Below are 16,500 nucleotides of genomic sequence, written 5' to 3' on the forward strand. Positions count from 1 at the left end.
CCACCAGCTACTCCTCGGAAGGAAGATGGGGCAATCTACTTCCATAGTGATACTGCCTCAGAAACCCAAGGAGGGGTCGCTATGAGTTATGTCTGACTTGACAGCACATAACAACAACAAGAACAAAGCAAGATGTAGATTTCTAGTGTACACTAGTCCTGTGTCAAATCTCTGCAAATAAAGTAAATTCCTTAAATTCATTCATAGGATGGTCCAAAATGGAATCTCATGAAAAGGATGAATACAGTCAAATAATGAACAGAAGAGTAAAATATGAAGACAGAAATATTTTCTAATAATGCAGATTGCTTGTGACCCACCCACTTTGAGTAAGTCCTTTTTACCACTCCCCATTCCCACCTTCCCTAAGCTATGAGTGTATCTTAAGGAAGTTGGTATGTTTTGTTCATCACATACACAGTAATTCAATTTCCAAAGGGCTATATTGACTTATTGATTTGTATTGCTGCTCCAGACTCCCACTTCCTATACTAAAAGGTAGGCTCGCTGCGGGGAAGGATTTGGCAGATCTGGCTCACTATTTAGTCTATACCCACCACTCTCACCACCCCAACCAAGGTGACTTGCAATGTGTTTGGGCCCACAAACCAAAACTAAACCCAATGCCTTCGAGTGGATTCTGACTCATAACAGCCCGATGGCATGGAGTGGAACTGCACCATTGCGTTTGTTTCTAAGGCTGTAAATTTTTACAGAAGCCAACTGACTCAGCTTTCTGAGCAGTGTGGTTGGTGGGTTCGAACCGCTGACCTTTTGATTAGGAGACAAATGGCTTAACCACTGCACCACCAGAGCTCCTTTTGTTTGGCACATACCAAAAAATCAAAACAAAACTCACCGCCATTGAGTCAATTCAGACTCATAGTGACCCCCTTTGGGTTTCTGAGGTGTTAAATTTTCATGGAAGTAGATTGCCCAATTTTCCTTCCACGAAGTGGCTGGTGGGTTTGACCCACCAACCTTCTGGTTAGCAGTTAAATGCCTTAGACACTAGGCCACGAGAGCTCCTTTTTTGGCACATAATAGGTGCTTAATGAACATACTTTGAATAGGAGGGGCATGTGTTGAGCAGAAGAAAGGCTAGAAAGAGGCTTAAAATTTGAAAACTATTTTACACATGTCCAGGAAAAAGAACGACAGAAAAAAAAAAAAATGAGTATCCGATTATCATCATTACAGTTACTGTTTTTAACTAACCTTTATGAATTCCACTGGCATTAACCAGGCAACGAGCAGAGTAATAATCCGAGCTGGAGGCTAAAGGATATCCATTGTCCCGAATAGAGAAGCGCTGAGCCTCGACCTGAATAGGACAAACCCTCGGGACCTGCCAAGTGCTACCCACCCCCGTGGGACTCCGGGGCCCCAGTTCCCGGCCCCAGTTCCCAGCCGCCTACTACATTCTTGGAGCGCTGGAGCATGCCTACTGGCCCCGCCGGAGGCACCGAGGGTTTTGCTCGGGCGTACTCCGATTCTCCGGGTTTTAGCAGTAACCCACGCAGCGGGGCAGCCTTGGCCAGGCTAGTGAGGACCTAGCGCGCCTCGCAGGGCTTTCTCTGGCGTTGCGGTTGTTCCGAGATGCTGGAGCTGGGAGCCAGGCTGCTCCACCTGGAGCGCTGAGCGCGGCGCGGGGCGCCCCCAGGGGCGGGCGGGGGGCGCAGACTGCGGTAGAAAGCGAGCCAGGCTCCGCTGGAGCTGTGAGACGTCGCCCGACCGCGGTCAGGTGCCGGATGCCCTCCGCTCGCCGCTCCACTAACTTGTCTCTTGGTCTGGTCTCAGAGGCTCTATACGCGCTGAAGTGGTGGGGGGAGGGAGTGAAGAGTTGAAGGGTCTGCGGTAGCCAAAGGAGGGAGTCCTGCCTGGGGGGGCCTGCCTAGTACCTCTCTGTTCCTTCCCCGCCTGCTGTTCCCCTCCCCCTCCCCCGTCGCCGCCGCTTTCCCTTCCGCCAATTCGGAGAGCGACGGGCGCCTGTGACATGCAGTCACAGCCAAGTGACAGTCCCCGAGTCTGAAGTGCCCGCGAGGAAGTGAGCGCCAAAGCGGGCTGCCGGCGATGACAGCCATGAAGCAGGAGCAGCAGCCCACCCAGGGGCCCAGGGCGAGCCAGGCGCAGCCAGCGGACCAGGTGAGAGTTGGCAGCCTTGGTCAGGCCCTCCCGGGAGGGGAGGCTCCGGCCCGCGCTCCCCCCGCCTCTTCTCCTCGGCTCGGCTCCCACGCCTCCCTCCCCCTACCTCCGCCCCAATTCCAAGCTATCCTCTGCTCACCCATGGACTCCGCAGGAAGTTGGAGCATCTAAGTGCGCTCCGGGGCCAGGCGAGAGGATGCACAAGGTGGAGAGCCGTGGGGAAGGGGGGAGAGAGGTAATGGCTGTGGGGGTGCGGCGGGGAGCCCCGGCGGGCTGGCCACTGAGGGAGCGAGGGGCAACCCGGGCCAAAGAAGGGATCCTCTTGTTCCCTGTTGGTGCATGTTGGAGAGATACGTCGGGAGCTTGGAGACATCCACTCGAGGGCTTTGAACTCGTGGTCCTGGATCTTGGACGCGCGCTGGCCCAACTGACCTAATAGGCAAATGACCTTTAGGCTGACAGAGTTGCTCTTTTCCTCTTTTTTCCTTTGAAGAGGCTAGAGTGAGGGAAGGGGGGTAGCCAGAAAGGTATTCATTGTTAAAGGGAACTGGGGAAGGACTGGTTTAGTGATTTGTTGGAACAAGATGTGTTGTGTGTCTGCAGCGATGGGATGCTTGTGTTGGTTGGGGTCATTCCCATCTCTTTCCCGTTCTTCTGCACCCGACATCCCCTTTTTGCTTAGGTGTTTTGGGATCTGTAGCATAACTGTACCAGGGTGGATCCCCATGTCATCTCTGTCCCTGGATTGGGGTGACTCGGGAGTTCGCTGTTGCTGTTTTCCAAAGTTGAAGGGTTGGAAGCGCTGAGGTGGTTTGGCGACGAGGAGGTAGGCTGTGATGAGCTGGCTCGAGGTGTTGTCGCGTTTACATCAATTAAAGACTCTAGGCAGAGAGGGCTGCTCCTTGGTCAACAGATAACTACAGAGCAGGAGGACCAAGGGGCCGGGGGTACCGGAGATGGGGCTTTCTGCTCCGAATGCACTGTGAAAGGCCGCCCCGACGCGTTCTGGCAGAGATACTTCCGGCACATTGCTAGAAGTGGGGTGAAGGGGATGTGCAAGCAGCTAAGCTCCTGCAAAGGCTTGGCTCTTCGCATATTCTAAGCACTGAGGAGTGTGCTAAAGGGAGCTGTCCAAATCGCCAAGTGTGGCGGTGAGGAAGAGGGAGGCGATGCCAAGGATTCTATTATTAATATTCCAGTCTTGGTCATCTCTTCTGGCTTGTGGACTCTTTCCTCCCCCTCCCCTTCTCATTCACCTCACATGGGTTTCACACAGGTGGTGGAGATTACTTCAGGCCTTCAAGCTCCCCCTTCCTCTACTGGAGTGAGTGTTGCAGTTTTTACAAAGCAGTCATTTTCTTAAACCATGCTCTTTGCTCCCAGCCCTGAGATAGTATAAAAATACTAAAACATTTAATACACCCACCTCTTGGACCCCTCCCCTCTACACAGACACCACAGTGTAGCAAAGGGTTAGCAGATGTACAAAAATAATTTCAGGAGAGGAGTGTGGATTTAACATCCTCTTTCAGGCTGACAGCCCTTAAGTTTCATTAACAAGCTGCTGAGTCTCTGTACAGCTCTTGGAGTGATGCTACCAATAAGAATGATTAGTCAGGTGAGAGTCCCCACGTGAAATCTTTGCCCACTAACCTGTGACACCAACTGGTTACTTGAGGTGCTGCAAACAGTTCAGTGATGGTGGAGGTAAGAAGGCAGAAGCTGAGCTGATGCACAGAAGCTGAAAATGTCTATGTAAATAGTGATCACATCCAATCCTTTTGTCGGGACTAATCTGGTACTTAAAATTCATAGGAAGAGAGAGAGTCGAGCTTGAATCCATTTTTCCTGTTAGTGTGTGTGTGTGAGTGTGTGTATGTGTGTTTTTTTTTTTTTTTTTTTATGGCCACTTTAAATATTCAGGGAGTGGCCATTTCCAGAACACTTATTCTAATTGAGCATTTTACAGTGACTTTCTGAGCATTTACATGATTTTAAAATGTCAGTGGCATGCATATTATGTGTAAGGTAAAATGAAATTGATTGAGTTTTGCAAGGGGAAAGAAAGTCAGGCTGAAATACACATGGCAGCATCCCATTGAGGGTTTTCCAAGCACTCCCCTAAAATATCTGTATCTAGTATTTTCTTGTTCAAAGCTTGATGTATGAAATGATGGCCGAATAAGGTGAATGGTTTATGTGAATACTTAGAATATTTACTGTAAGACTACTACATTTTTATTAACAGTATTAGTCATTATGGTCTGATTCTGCAATTGTTTTGTAACTCCCATGTGATCCTGGATATAATACCTCTATATAGACATAATTGATTGTTCTAGTTTCTGTGATATTTCAGGGAAAAAAAAATCACACACTTAAATAAAATGTAGCTTTATAAAATCCTACCTAATAGTTAAACACCCAATGTGTTCCATCTAATCACTCACAGTGTATTGATTTTGAATGATTTAAGATTTTGAATGTTGCCAGAAATGGTCTTTCCCTCTCTATGGTAGAGATTTTTTATGTAACCTCAAAGATGCCTTGTCCTGAGGCCATCAAGCACCCATTTCCACTTACAGCACAATGGAAAACCATTGTCTTTGCACTAATTGAAAATGGTTATGAACCATATAATTTGGTTGCTGTTATGGTCCTCCTGTGAGCTTGACCTCCCTGTGTCATCTTCTCTGTCACTGTCCTCTGTCACATTAGTGCCATGGCGAGAGGTTTTCTCCTCAGACAGCAACAGCAAATAGAAAAGCCCGTATTGCATACTTTTATTAACATTCTGAATCATAGAAATATTTTTTTTTTATCATTTTAGTAACCTTCCCTTTAAAGCTTCATTGAGAAAGTAAATGTTTACAAGTTATTTTTACTGTTTTCATAACACTCCACAGTTACGAAATGTTTAAATATAAATACTTTGACATGGTTAGATGCAGTCATTCCCACTAATCATGATCAAAATCCCATTTTGCACTGAGGAATCAGAGAACTTAAGTGATTAATTTTAACTTATTCTCATTATTTTCCCCAAAGTAATTTCCTGAGTACTTGCTATGTGCATAGTACTGTTCTCAGGGCTGATTGGGTAACATTTATTGAGTGTATTTTATTATTTATTCTTAAAGCAACTTTTTGAGGTAGACAGGTCCTGTTGGTACCCTCCTTTTAGAATGCGCCTACAGATAATTAAAGAAATTAATAACTTGACCAAGTTTGTCTTCAAAAGTGGTGGACCTGAGACTCAGCTCTGATCTATAACTTTTAGAATAAGTCTAAAGTGGCACTTATTAAATACATTGCAATCACAATATGGCACATTCTTATTAGCAAAATGCAAAATTATTTCAATATTTTTGTGTGTATGTGCATGCAGATTTATCTAGAATGGAAAAATGGGTGAAATATTTATTTTAAGGTTCAATATAATTGTAAATGTTAGCACTTGAAATTTTAATGTTCATTTATTAATAATTTGATAAAGACCAGATAGGTCTTCATAAGTACATAGGAACTTTACTATCATTATTATTATTTAATTTTTATATCATATGTCCTTGATAGCTATCAGGCTGTCAAGATTTGTTAAATGAGTGCATTTTTATAGGGAAAGTTTAAAATTTGCCCACATTTCCACCAGGTGGCACCCTTTTGCTGAATCCGTGAATCCAATTTAAAAAATATTTCTCTCAGCTCCAAAAAACAAAAGAAAACAAAGACTAACCCCAACCCCCCACAAAACTAACTATTTTCTGGAATATGACTAAAAAGTGTATTTTTGTAAGCAAGTATTTAGTTGCTAAGACAGCATTAGTTATGCATTTTCCTTTACGACATTTCGGTAGGAAACCGATTTCTTGCATTTCAACTTGCAGCAACTTGTTGATGAAATAATTAGCAGTTAAATATTGAGATCAAGGTTGTAACAGGTAGAATGTCTTCTGTAAAATATCGATAGCATCTGGCACTTAGGTAATAGTGACATAAAATATTGCAATCCACAAATTGATATTCAGTACTTCATTTCAGTTTGGGTCTGGCAAACGGGTAAACCTAATTAACAAGTTCTAGTAGCATAGTGAGCTCTGGTAGCATAGTGGCTAAGACACTTGCCTGCTCTAGCAGCATAGGGAGCTCTGGTAGCATAGTGGCTAAGACACTTGCCTGCTAACCAGACGGCTGGCGGTTCAAACCCACCAGCCACTCCTCGGAAGGAAGGTTGGGCAATCCTACTTCCGTAGTGATACTGCCTCGGAAACCCAAGGAAGGGTCGCTATGAGTCGGGGCCGACTCGACGGCACATAACAACAACAACAACAACAAGTAGCATAGTGCCTAAGGCATTTGACTGCTAACCAGAAAGCTGGAGGTTCAAATCCACCAGCCACTCCTTGGAAGGAAGGTTGGGCAATCTACTTCTGCAGTGATACTACCTCAGAAACCCAAGGAGGGGTCGCTATGAGTCAGGTCTGACTTGATGGCACATCAAACAAACCTGATTAAAATTTTCAAGTATATGATTAATGAAAACCTGCAAAGAAGTTAACTTCCCATGCTTCCATAATATATAAAATCGCATGATTTATCTATAAGTATTGTTTTAAGTACAGAACCTTGAAAATACTTTTTGGAAATTGTGTTAAAACTCTTATTTAATAGATTTATCATCTTTTTCTGAGCATTCAAAATATGGAACACAGTATATAATTGGGGGAATGCTCTATATGATTTGGTTATAAAAATAAGTTAGATAAAGTGTTATGTAGAAGCCTTTATGGTTTGACAGAGAGAATATCTATTTCTTACTTTTGGGAGTTCTGGTAGCATAGTGCCTAAGGCACTGGACTGCTAACCAGAGGGCTGGCGGTTCAAACCCACCAACAGCTCCTTGGAAGGAAGATGGGGCACTCTACTTCTGTAGTGATACTGCCTCGGAAATCCAAGGAGAAGTCGCTATGAGTCAGGTCCGACTCGAGGGCACATAACAACAACAACAACTTTCTCTTTATATATATACACAAATCTATAGAATAATCAATATATAAGATATATATATAACATAAATATTAATATATATAACTATATATAGTGTGTGTGTATACACACACACACACACACACACACATATATATATATATGTGAGGAGCTCTGGTGGCATAATGCCTAAGGCATTTGACTGCTACCCAGAAGGCTGGTGGTTCAAACCCACCAGCCACTCCTTGGAAGGAAGATTGAGCAATCTACTTCCGTAGAGATACTGCCTCGGAAACCCAAGGAGGGGCATCACTATGAGTCAAATCCACTCAATAAGGCAGTGGATAAGGCATTTGGCTGCTCACCAGGTGAGCTGTTCAAACACACCAGCTGATCTACAGAAGAAGGATGGGGCATTCTACTTCTGTAAAGATTTACAGCCTCACAAAGCCAATGGGGGTTGCTATATGTCGGAATTAACACAATGGCAGTGTTTTTTTTTTTTTTTAATGTATGTAATTTTATCTACTGAGTTTAGAACCTAAAACAAAACATCTTCCTTTTCATATGCTTTTTATCTATCTGTTTATTTCAGGGATTCTGTAAATTATAAACTTAAAAATATTGAATTGTATTAAAGAGAATTATAGTATTAAATATTAATGTTGTATTATATTATGAAGGGCACTACAATGGGGGGAAAAAAAAACAACTAAATTTGTCCCAGTGTAAGTAAAAAATAAAGTGCTTAAAAATGTGTTTCTTGAATTATGATCACCTCATTAGTACTCACAGACATATTGGTAATTTATTTACAGTATATCATGTATCATACAAAGTGCTAGAATGTTGTGGCTAATACTGAGCATTTTTCTCATCAACTCATATATTTATTTAGAATAACTTTGGATTAGGCATTGGGAATCACTAACAAAGATTCATATGCCAGCCTCATATGTGATTAATGTGTTTCCTTGGGAAGAATAATTCAGTTTCTCCATTATATTGTGGGCAAAAAAAAAAAAAAAAACAAAAACCTCAATATAGTCAAGGCGCTTTGAATCATAGTGATCCCTCCTTGGGTTTCCTAGGTGGTATCTCTATGGAAGTAGTTTGTCCAATCTTCCTTCCAAGAAGTGGCTGGTGGCTTTGAACCGCCAGCCTTCTGGTCAGCAGTCAAATGCCTTAGGCACTACACCACCATAATATATATGTAAAACTAAAACAAAACTCACTGCCATGGAGTTGATCACAGCTCATAGTGACCCTATAGGACTGAGTAGAACTGCCCATAGGGTTTCCAAGTCTGTAAATCTTTGCCAGTGCAGACTGCCTCAAGTTTCTCCTGCAGAGTGGCTGGTGGAATTGAACCTCTGGCTTTTGGGTTATCAGCCCAGTTCTTTAACTGCAGTGCCGACAGAGCTCCGATAATATGTAAAAGCTTTGAACAATGCTTATCCTAAACCAAACTTTCAGTAAAAAGGTAGTCTGAGAGTAAAAACCCGAGAGAAGGGGGCTAAGAGAATCATTAAGCAACATATAGCTATTGCAGGTTTCATAGAATATCTAATCTTTCAGGGTTCATATTTCTGTGATTTTATGTGGGTTGATGCATACATGCAAATATAATATTAGTGGATTTGGAGCTTTGGTACTAATTTAACAGACAACCACACTTGAAAATACTGTAACATTTCTGCTTCCTTTCAATCAAAACTCACTTCCTTTGATGCCCTACTCTGTCACAGGCTACGTTGAAAGTAAACACTGACTAATTCTCACTGATAGGTGAATCAGTTGCAGGATATGTTGAATGTCATTTTTAGTGCAATGTGCTTTATAAGATAATTAGCCTACGAAAGAGGATTAGTGAGGAAAAGAGAAATGTAATTTATAGAATTACTTTGGGATGGAGGGGGATTTTCATTATTAATGTGACAGGAGTGTGGGCATAGTGTTAGAGTTCTTGGAACCCAAAACTGGTGTGCCTGATGTTAGAAGAGTAAAAGGAGTGAGCCAAGCTCAGAGTACACATAACTCAAAAGACCTTTTCTACACTTTTTTTTTTTCTCTACAGCTAATCCTATGCAATATTTAAATTAAAAAATCAGTTTTTATGTTCCAGTTATGAAAATTCTCTCTCTGTATTTTCATCCTTGCTCAGTGACCTTATGTGTTTTATAACCAAGTTCATGTATTCCTGAAACATTATAATGGGGACATACACACTAAGACATGAATCTTAGGAAAGTTTGGGGGATTTTATATGTGAAAACTTTCAAAAGGTCCAAAAAAAAAGTAAATGCACTATGGAGAGAACACAGACTTTTTTATAAATACATTTTCTCATGTAAAGTCAGAGATATTTGGGGTTTCTGCCCTAGTGTGTGCTGTCTTCACCTAGAGAAGTCATACTACTTAGCATTGATTATTCCTAGCATACAATTGTTTTAAAGATTACATTGACTTGTTCCACAAGCCTTTTGTCAATAACCAAATTCTGTTTACTTTTTTCCTATCTAGACAACACCAGGGCTTTTAAACAGAGAGCCACCTTCCCTTTCCTGTTGAACATTCTTATCATTTATTGTGTATTAACTTAGGAAATACTTGTCATTTCCAGCATGGCAGAGAAAGCTGGAAAGTTAGGTTTGGTGGGAGAGAATGTGGTACATTTAAGAGAAAGCTCTTCATACTGTAGACTCATTTTTATTAAACTGACCTTAATTCTTGGAATATGAGATATACCAATGTTCTTGTTCGTGTCATGTGCCATTAAATCCGACCCGACTCATAGCAACCCCTCCTTGAGTTTCTGAGGCGGTGTCACTACGGAAATAGATTGGCCAACCTTCCTTCTGAGGAGTGGCTGGTGGGTTTGGACCGCCAGCCTTCTGGTTAGCAGTCAAGTGCCTTAGGCACTACGCTACCAGAGCTCCATGTGACATGGTAAATATAGCACCTACTGCAAGACTAATTGGCAGCTCTGGTAGCGTAGTGGCTAAGGCACTTGACTGCTAACCAGAAGGCCGGCGGTTCAAACCCACCAGCCACTCCCCGGAAGGAAGATGGGGCAATCTACTTCCGTAGTGATACTGCCCTGGAAACCCAAGGAGGGGTCGCTATGGGTCAGGTCTGACTCAACGGCACATAACAACAACAACAACAGCAAGACTAATTACAGAACGTTCACTTTTATCCAAAACCCATAAAATAGATGCTCTATTCTGAACTCTTCAATTCAGTAATTGACATTGAGTGCCCTTTGTAATAACTTCTGAATTAAAAACAAATGATTTTCATTGTCTTTTCAAGTTTATTATGCCATCGTGTGTAAAAATTTTAATAATTTTTTAAAAAATAAACTTTCAGGTAAAGTGATTTTTCCATTGATCAGAACAGTATATTATACAATCTTTCTAGAATTAACCAGTGGTTTTCATATTTAGTTATTTTTTTGTGGGGAAGAGACCGCTTGCTGTAGGGTTGAGAATAGAGTCTCTGATAGATTGAACTGACTTGAATCCTTCCTCTGTCTTTACTGATTATGCAATCTAGGGCAAATAATGTAGACCTAAATTGCAAGTTCTTAGCTCTAAAGTCATTCCTTCATCTTTAGAAGGGAGAAAATGGTGAGAATGCTGGAAAGATTAGAGATTATCTATGTGAATGGGTGTTTATAACACTTGGCCCAAGGCTGAACTTAATAAATATTTTTATTCTTATTGCTACCATGCTTCTGGATCATTACAGCAGATTCTGTTTTGTTTTGTTTTGTTTTATTGGATTGTGGTTTTCTTCTTTTTGTAAGGGTACTTTTGCATTTATGCTAATGTAAATGCTTAAATACACATGTGTGTATGCATATATACACACACATACCATGCTTAATCATATAATACCACAAAGGCATAAGTACTTATGATCTAAATATACTGGACATATTCAGTTAGATTATTATAAAACATTAGATGAAAATTAATTTTCTACTACTTGATTGATCTCTAATATTCTTTAAATGATAATCTATTTCCCAAAACACTTAGGCTTGTCTTTTGAACTTTTCATGGTTTAATAATCTCTTTCTAGAAGTTTGGTTCCTAGAAATGATTGACTTAGGAATTCTTTCCATATGGGATCTGATGATATTTTGAGCTGAAATTTAAGAAAAGTTAGCTAAGTGCATAATCAAAACTGACTTTACACTTGGGAATGTTTTCCAGCTAAGCTGTATATTATCTGACTTTAATACTATTGTAATTTTTCATACTTATCCATTTTCTCAGGTCAATACAATAACCTATGTATCAGGTTCCTGATAGTAAATGAAGAAAAGTGAGGAGAAAAAAGCAATTTTATTACCTTTATACCTATGCCTCCCCCTTTTGTTGTTGTTATGTGCTGTCGAGTCGGCCCGACTCGTAGCGACCCCTCCTTGGGTTTCCGAGGCAGTATCACTACGGAAGTAGGATTGCCCAATCTTCCTTCCGAGGAGTGGCTGGTGGGTTTGAACCGCCAGCCTTCTGGTTAGCAGTCAAGCGCTTTAGCCACTATGCCTCCCCCTTTACTGAGCTCTAAATGAAGGTCCAATTTCTTATACCATCTGAGAGTCCCTATTCTGAAAACAGAAATGTAATAAATTTGAATTACACAATTGAGAACTTGAATGGCAGGTTCTTCTGTGATTCATTTTCAAATGATGGACCAAAGAGGCCATGTGAAGTTGCATTAATGTTTCTACAAGGGTAAAAGTAGTTCTTACTTCTGATACAAGGGTTTACTTTTGGCAAGAAAAATCATGTAAGTGAAAACTCAGGTACTCATGCTTCCATTATTTTTTTCTTATCTCAAGAAAAAGTTGTGATATAAGTTAATGACTGAAACACATGGCTGTTCCTTCATTTCATGTTTTGAAACAATTTATACCAAATGTCATCCAAAAGATAATCTTCTAAATCAATGTTTCATAAACTCTAATAATGATTTGTCTTAGACACAGATGCAAAGTTTAGGAAATAAGACAATGAACACAGGTCAAAGATATATCTTTTAGAGAGGAAAAATCTGAAATTCATAAATAATTTCTCAAATTTAGAAATACATAATTTGTTTAGTTGAGTTAGCATATAATTTAAGCTCCCTAGGATTAATGAATCTATGAATGGATTTTCTTTCCAACTCCTCTGCTAGCTTTTAGGGACTTTAAGGGGGGAAAAAAAAAAAACCCAAAACACTTTATTTCCTCTCTTTGCTCCTTTTTTAGAGAATTATAAATGTTCCAAGAAATAAAATGGGCATTTTTTTTTTTATTGTGACAAAATATGCACAACATAAAATTTTCCATTTTAGCCATTTTCAAGTGTACAACCCAGTGGCATTAATCACAGTCATGTGCAACTGTCAAAACTATTTGTTTCCAAAACTATCGTTCCATTCCAGACAAAAACTCTATACCCATTAAGTAATAGCTCCCCCTTCCTCCCCTCTTCCAGCCCATGTTGTTGATGTTGTTATGTGCTGTCGAGTCGGACCCGACTCCTAGCAACCCCTCCTTGGGTTTCCGAGGCAGTATCACTACAGAAGCAGATTGCCCCATCTTCCTTCCGAGGAGTGGCTGGTGGGTTTGAACTGCCAGCCTTCTGGTTAGCAATCAAGTGCCTTAGGCACTATGCTACCAGACCTCCAACCCATAGCAAACACTAATTTACTTTGTTTCTATGCATTTATCTATTCTATATCATTCATATAAATGGGATCATGCAATATTAATTATTTTGTTATTATTATTCCTTGGCACAATGTTTTCAAAGTTCTTCCATGTTATAGCATGTATTGGAACTTCATCCCTATTTTGTGGCTGGATACTACTCCATTGTATACATAGATTTTACTATGTTTCTCCACTCATCTGCTCATGGTCACTTTGGCTTTTGTGAGTTATACTGCAAAGAGCAATGATATACAAGTATGTGTTTGAGCCTCTGTTTTCAATTCTTTTGGAAATAAACCCAGGAGTGGAATTTCTGTGTCCTATGGTAATTTTATGTCTAACTTTTGGAGAAACTACCAAATTAATTTCCACAATGACTGTACCATTTTATGTTCTCACCAGCAGTGCCAAAACATATTATTTTCTGTTTTTAAGATGATAGGCATCCTGGTGGGTGTGAAGTATAAAATGTGTGTATTTTGAAGCAATATCCAACATCTTGATCTGATCAAAGGAATTATGTTTATTCTTACATGTTGGCAGTGATCAACCAAAAACCAAACTCACTGCAGTCAAGTCAGATCTGACTCATAGCAACCCCTCCTTGGGTTTCCAAGGCAATATCTCTATGGAAGTAGATTGCCCAGTCATCCTTCTGAGGAGTGGCTGTTGGGTTTGAACCTCCAGCCCTCTGGTTAGCAGTCAAATGTCTTAGGCACTACGCCACCAGAGTTCATGTATGGGTCAAACTTGAAGTTAAAATGTAAGAGAACCATTCTTCCTTGCATTTGTGGAGGTTGTTTAAACTGCTCTAAATGTCACTTACCCAACATTAATGTCATGGTGGTATTATGTGATGCATCTTCTGCATCTGCCACCCCTTATAAAGGTCTGTTTGCCCCTAGGGTCAGTACCTCATGTTACATCATTGTGGTTTGAGTTCATTTGTCTCCCTTTGTATCTATGTCATTTCCAAATCCTATTGCTTCTACCTTTCTACATTTCTGAAAGCCATTCTCAGTTGAAGAGTTGATGCTCTGACATCTAGATTACTTTGACGTCAATAGTAGCCTTGTATTTTCTTTTCTTTTTTGGGGGAGGGGGTTAAAGAGAAGCTTTTATTCTGTGCTCCCAGGCGAGGTTCACGGGTCCCTGAGAGGGGCCAGAGAAGTCATGCTGCCCAGGTGAAAGAAAAGGTTTTTTATAGTGATTTTCTTCCTGGTTCGTGGAGGACCAGATTGAGAGCAGGGTATATGTTACAGGAACCAATAAGGTAAAAGCACATTATTAGCATGGGAGCAGGAAGCAGAATTGAAGCACTTCATTAGCATAGTGGGCAGGAAATAGCTGAGGGTCTTTATAAGCCAATGTGCTGGGGTTTAGTATAGGGTGTGGTCAGCCACTCCCTTGTTTGACCAGTTCTTGTAATTCTTTCCAGCTTAATCCTTTACCCTCCTGGCCTGCCGTGTTCCTCCAGCCTTTTTTGGTGACAAAAAGGGCAAAGTTATTGTTCTGGCTGCTTCCTGCTGAACAGGGTCTGAGTGGGGTTAAAGGCTGGTGTCAGTGGGAATTGGGTGGGTTGTCAGGCGGGTGTATGGGTGTAGAAGTAGTTGGTTAACAATGGCTCTGGACATTTCTTTAAGCCAGTTTTGGAGGAATCTAAAGAGGCAAGGGGCAAAAAGAAAAAAGAGACTCATTAGTATAAGAGGTCCTGTAAGGGGTAATAATCAGGCTGTTAGTGGTGATTGGAGCCATTCAAATGGTGAGGTTTCCGTTCAGTGTCTATTACATAGTTCCTCACTCAGCCGAGTCAATGTATTGACATTTTGTTCCACCAGACCGGATTCATTGATATAATAGCAGCATTCTCCTTTAAGAAAGAGGCAAGTTCCACCTTTTTCTGCTGTTAATAGGTCTAAAGCTCTTCAATTCTTCTGTAAAGTAACTTGGGCTAAAGAGGTTAGTTGCCGCTAGAGGGAGGCCAGAGAATCTGTGGTAGTTTCAAGTGCTACCTCTAGACAGGTTTGGCAATCTTGGGCTGATATTACACTATGACCCAAGGCTCCACCTGCTATTCCTCCACTGCAAAAGTGGAGGCTAAACTGAGACCTACCATGAAAGGTAGAAAAGCAGATCTTTTGGTTCTGGTTCCATGTAATAGCCAGGAAAATTTGGATTCCCCAAATAGATAGCCTTGTATTTTCATTGTCTTCCCTCAAATAGCCATAAAATCATAAATGATTGAGAGACTGTATCTACACCCAAAAAATAAAAACACTGTAGATCACAATGACCCAACTTGTTAGTGCATAGTTTGCCAGGAGTTTGTAAGCCAACTCAACATTAGTTACCAACAACAAATGCAAAAACTGACACAAAATCTAACTCCTTAGTGTTCAAATCAGGAAACAGAGAGAGGTGAAATGATTTGTCTAATGTCACATTGTTGAGTAGAAACTATACTAGATGTTGCACTGCTTACAGTTGGGTATCATCTTAGCTTTAAAGCACCTTTCCTTATTACTCTGATCAAACCAGAAACTTAAAGCTACCTTTCATATTGAGCTCCTATTTTTGTTGATATGTGGGTTATGTGGAGTTAACCTAGCTCCAAAGTAAACATGGATTAGAGGATGGTCAAGAAAATGCATAGCCTCCATTTTCATATCCTTTATAACTTCAGGAAAGTCAACAAAGTTTTGATTTTGAAGGTGAATGTGCATTTTCTTTTTCTGAAATTGTTTTTCCCACATCCCATGATTAAATCCCATCTCATGCTTTATAATACATTCAAAGTACTGTTTCATTCCTTCTCAGAGTTACAGACCTTGAGCTGTAAGCGAATCCAGAAAAACTAATATGAATCACAGATGGTGCAAATATTTGAAAATAGGTAAATACAATCTAGGATTAGCTGCTTGGACTCAGAAATGTCAGTTCCACATTGCTTATTGGTCACACAAGGTGATTTTAGTTAAGGGAAAACCCAGGACAAAGGAATCATGATATAAAATTGCTGGTTTGGAGCTGTGCAACAGAACAAGCCCATAATTTTTACAAAAATCCAAAATGAGTTCTGCTGTAACAAGGAATAGGTATTTCAGAGAGGTCACAAAACACCAAGAGGTTTTCCGGGGGATAAAGAAGTTAGCCAATATCATAACAGGGAACTGCTGTACAGTACCATCTGCTGCCTTGTATTTAAAGCTAATTTTTAAAGGGGAAGGGTATCCATTTATGAGCATATCTTACTCATAAGTAAATGGCCTAATTATGAGAAAGGAGCTCTGATGGCACAGTGGTTAAGGCATTCAGCTGCTAACCAAAAGGTTGGCGGTTCAAACTCACCAGCTGCTCCATGGGTTAAAGATGAGGCAGTCTCCTCATTTATAGCCTTGGAGACACTGTGGGGGGTGTTCTAGTCTGTCCTATAGGATTTTTATGAGTTGGAATTGACTCAATGTCAGTGCACTTGGTAAGTACGAGAAGTAACAGTCAAATTGCCAGAATAAAATCTGCAGGTGGTGGTGGTTATTAGAACCATGTGCTCTGTGTTCAATTTCTTAGTCTGAGAATTTAAAGCAAAATAATCTAATTTTCTCCCATCTCCCCTTTAATAATTCTTATTAAAGGAATCTCAGAATTAACCATGGTGACTA

At 40.8% G+C, this 16,500-nt stretch overlaps 1 protein-coding gene across 1 annotated transcript in view; it reads left to right on the forward strand.

Annotated features, from left to right (window-relative positions):
* Positions 1–2,073: 2,073 nt before the first annotated feature.
* The window catches only part of DPP10 (dipeptidyl peptidase like 10), a 1,219,576-nt gene continuing 1,205,149 nt past the window's right edge, over positions 2,074–16,500 (forward strand). The window contains exon 1 of the mRNA XM_007937655.1: positions 2,074–2,145. Coding sequence (XP_007935846.1) covers positions 2,074–2,145 — 72 coding nt within the window. The remainder of the gene's footprint in view (positions 2,146–16,500) is intronic.

Source organism: Orycteropus afer, unplaced genomic scaffold (genome assembly GCF_000298275.1).
Source record: "Orycteropus afer afer isolate SDZICR_OR568_19922 unplaced genomic scaffold, OryAfe1.0 scaffold00004, whole genome shotgun sequence".
NCBI classification, from domain to species: domain Eukaryota; kingdom Metazoa; phylum Chordata; class Mammalia; order Tubulidentata; family Orycteropodidae; genus Orycteropus; species Orycteropus afer.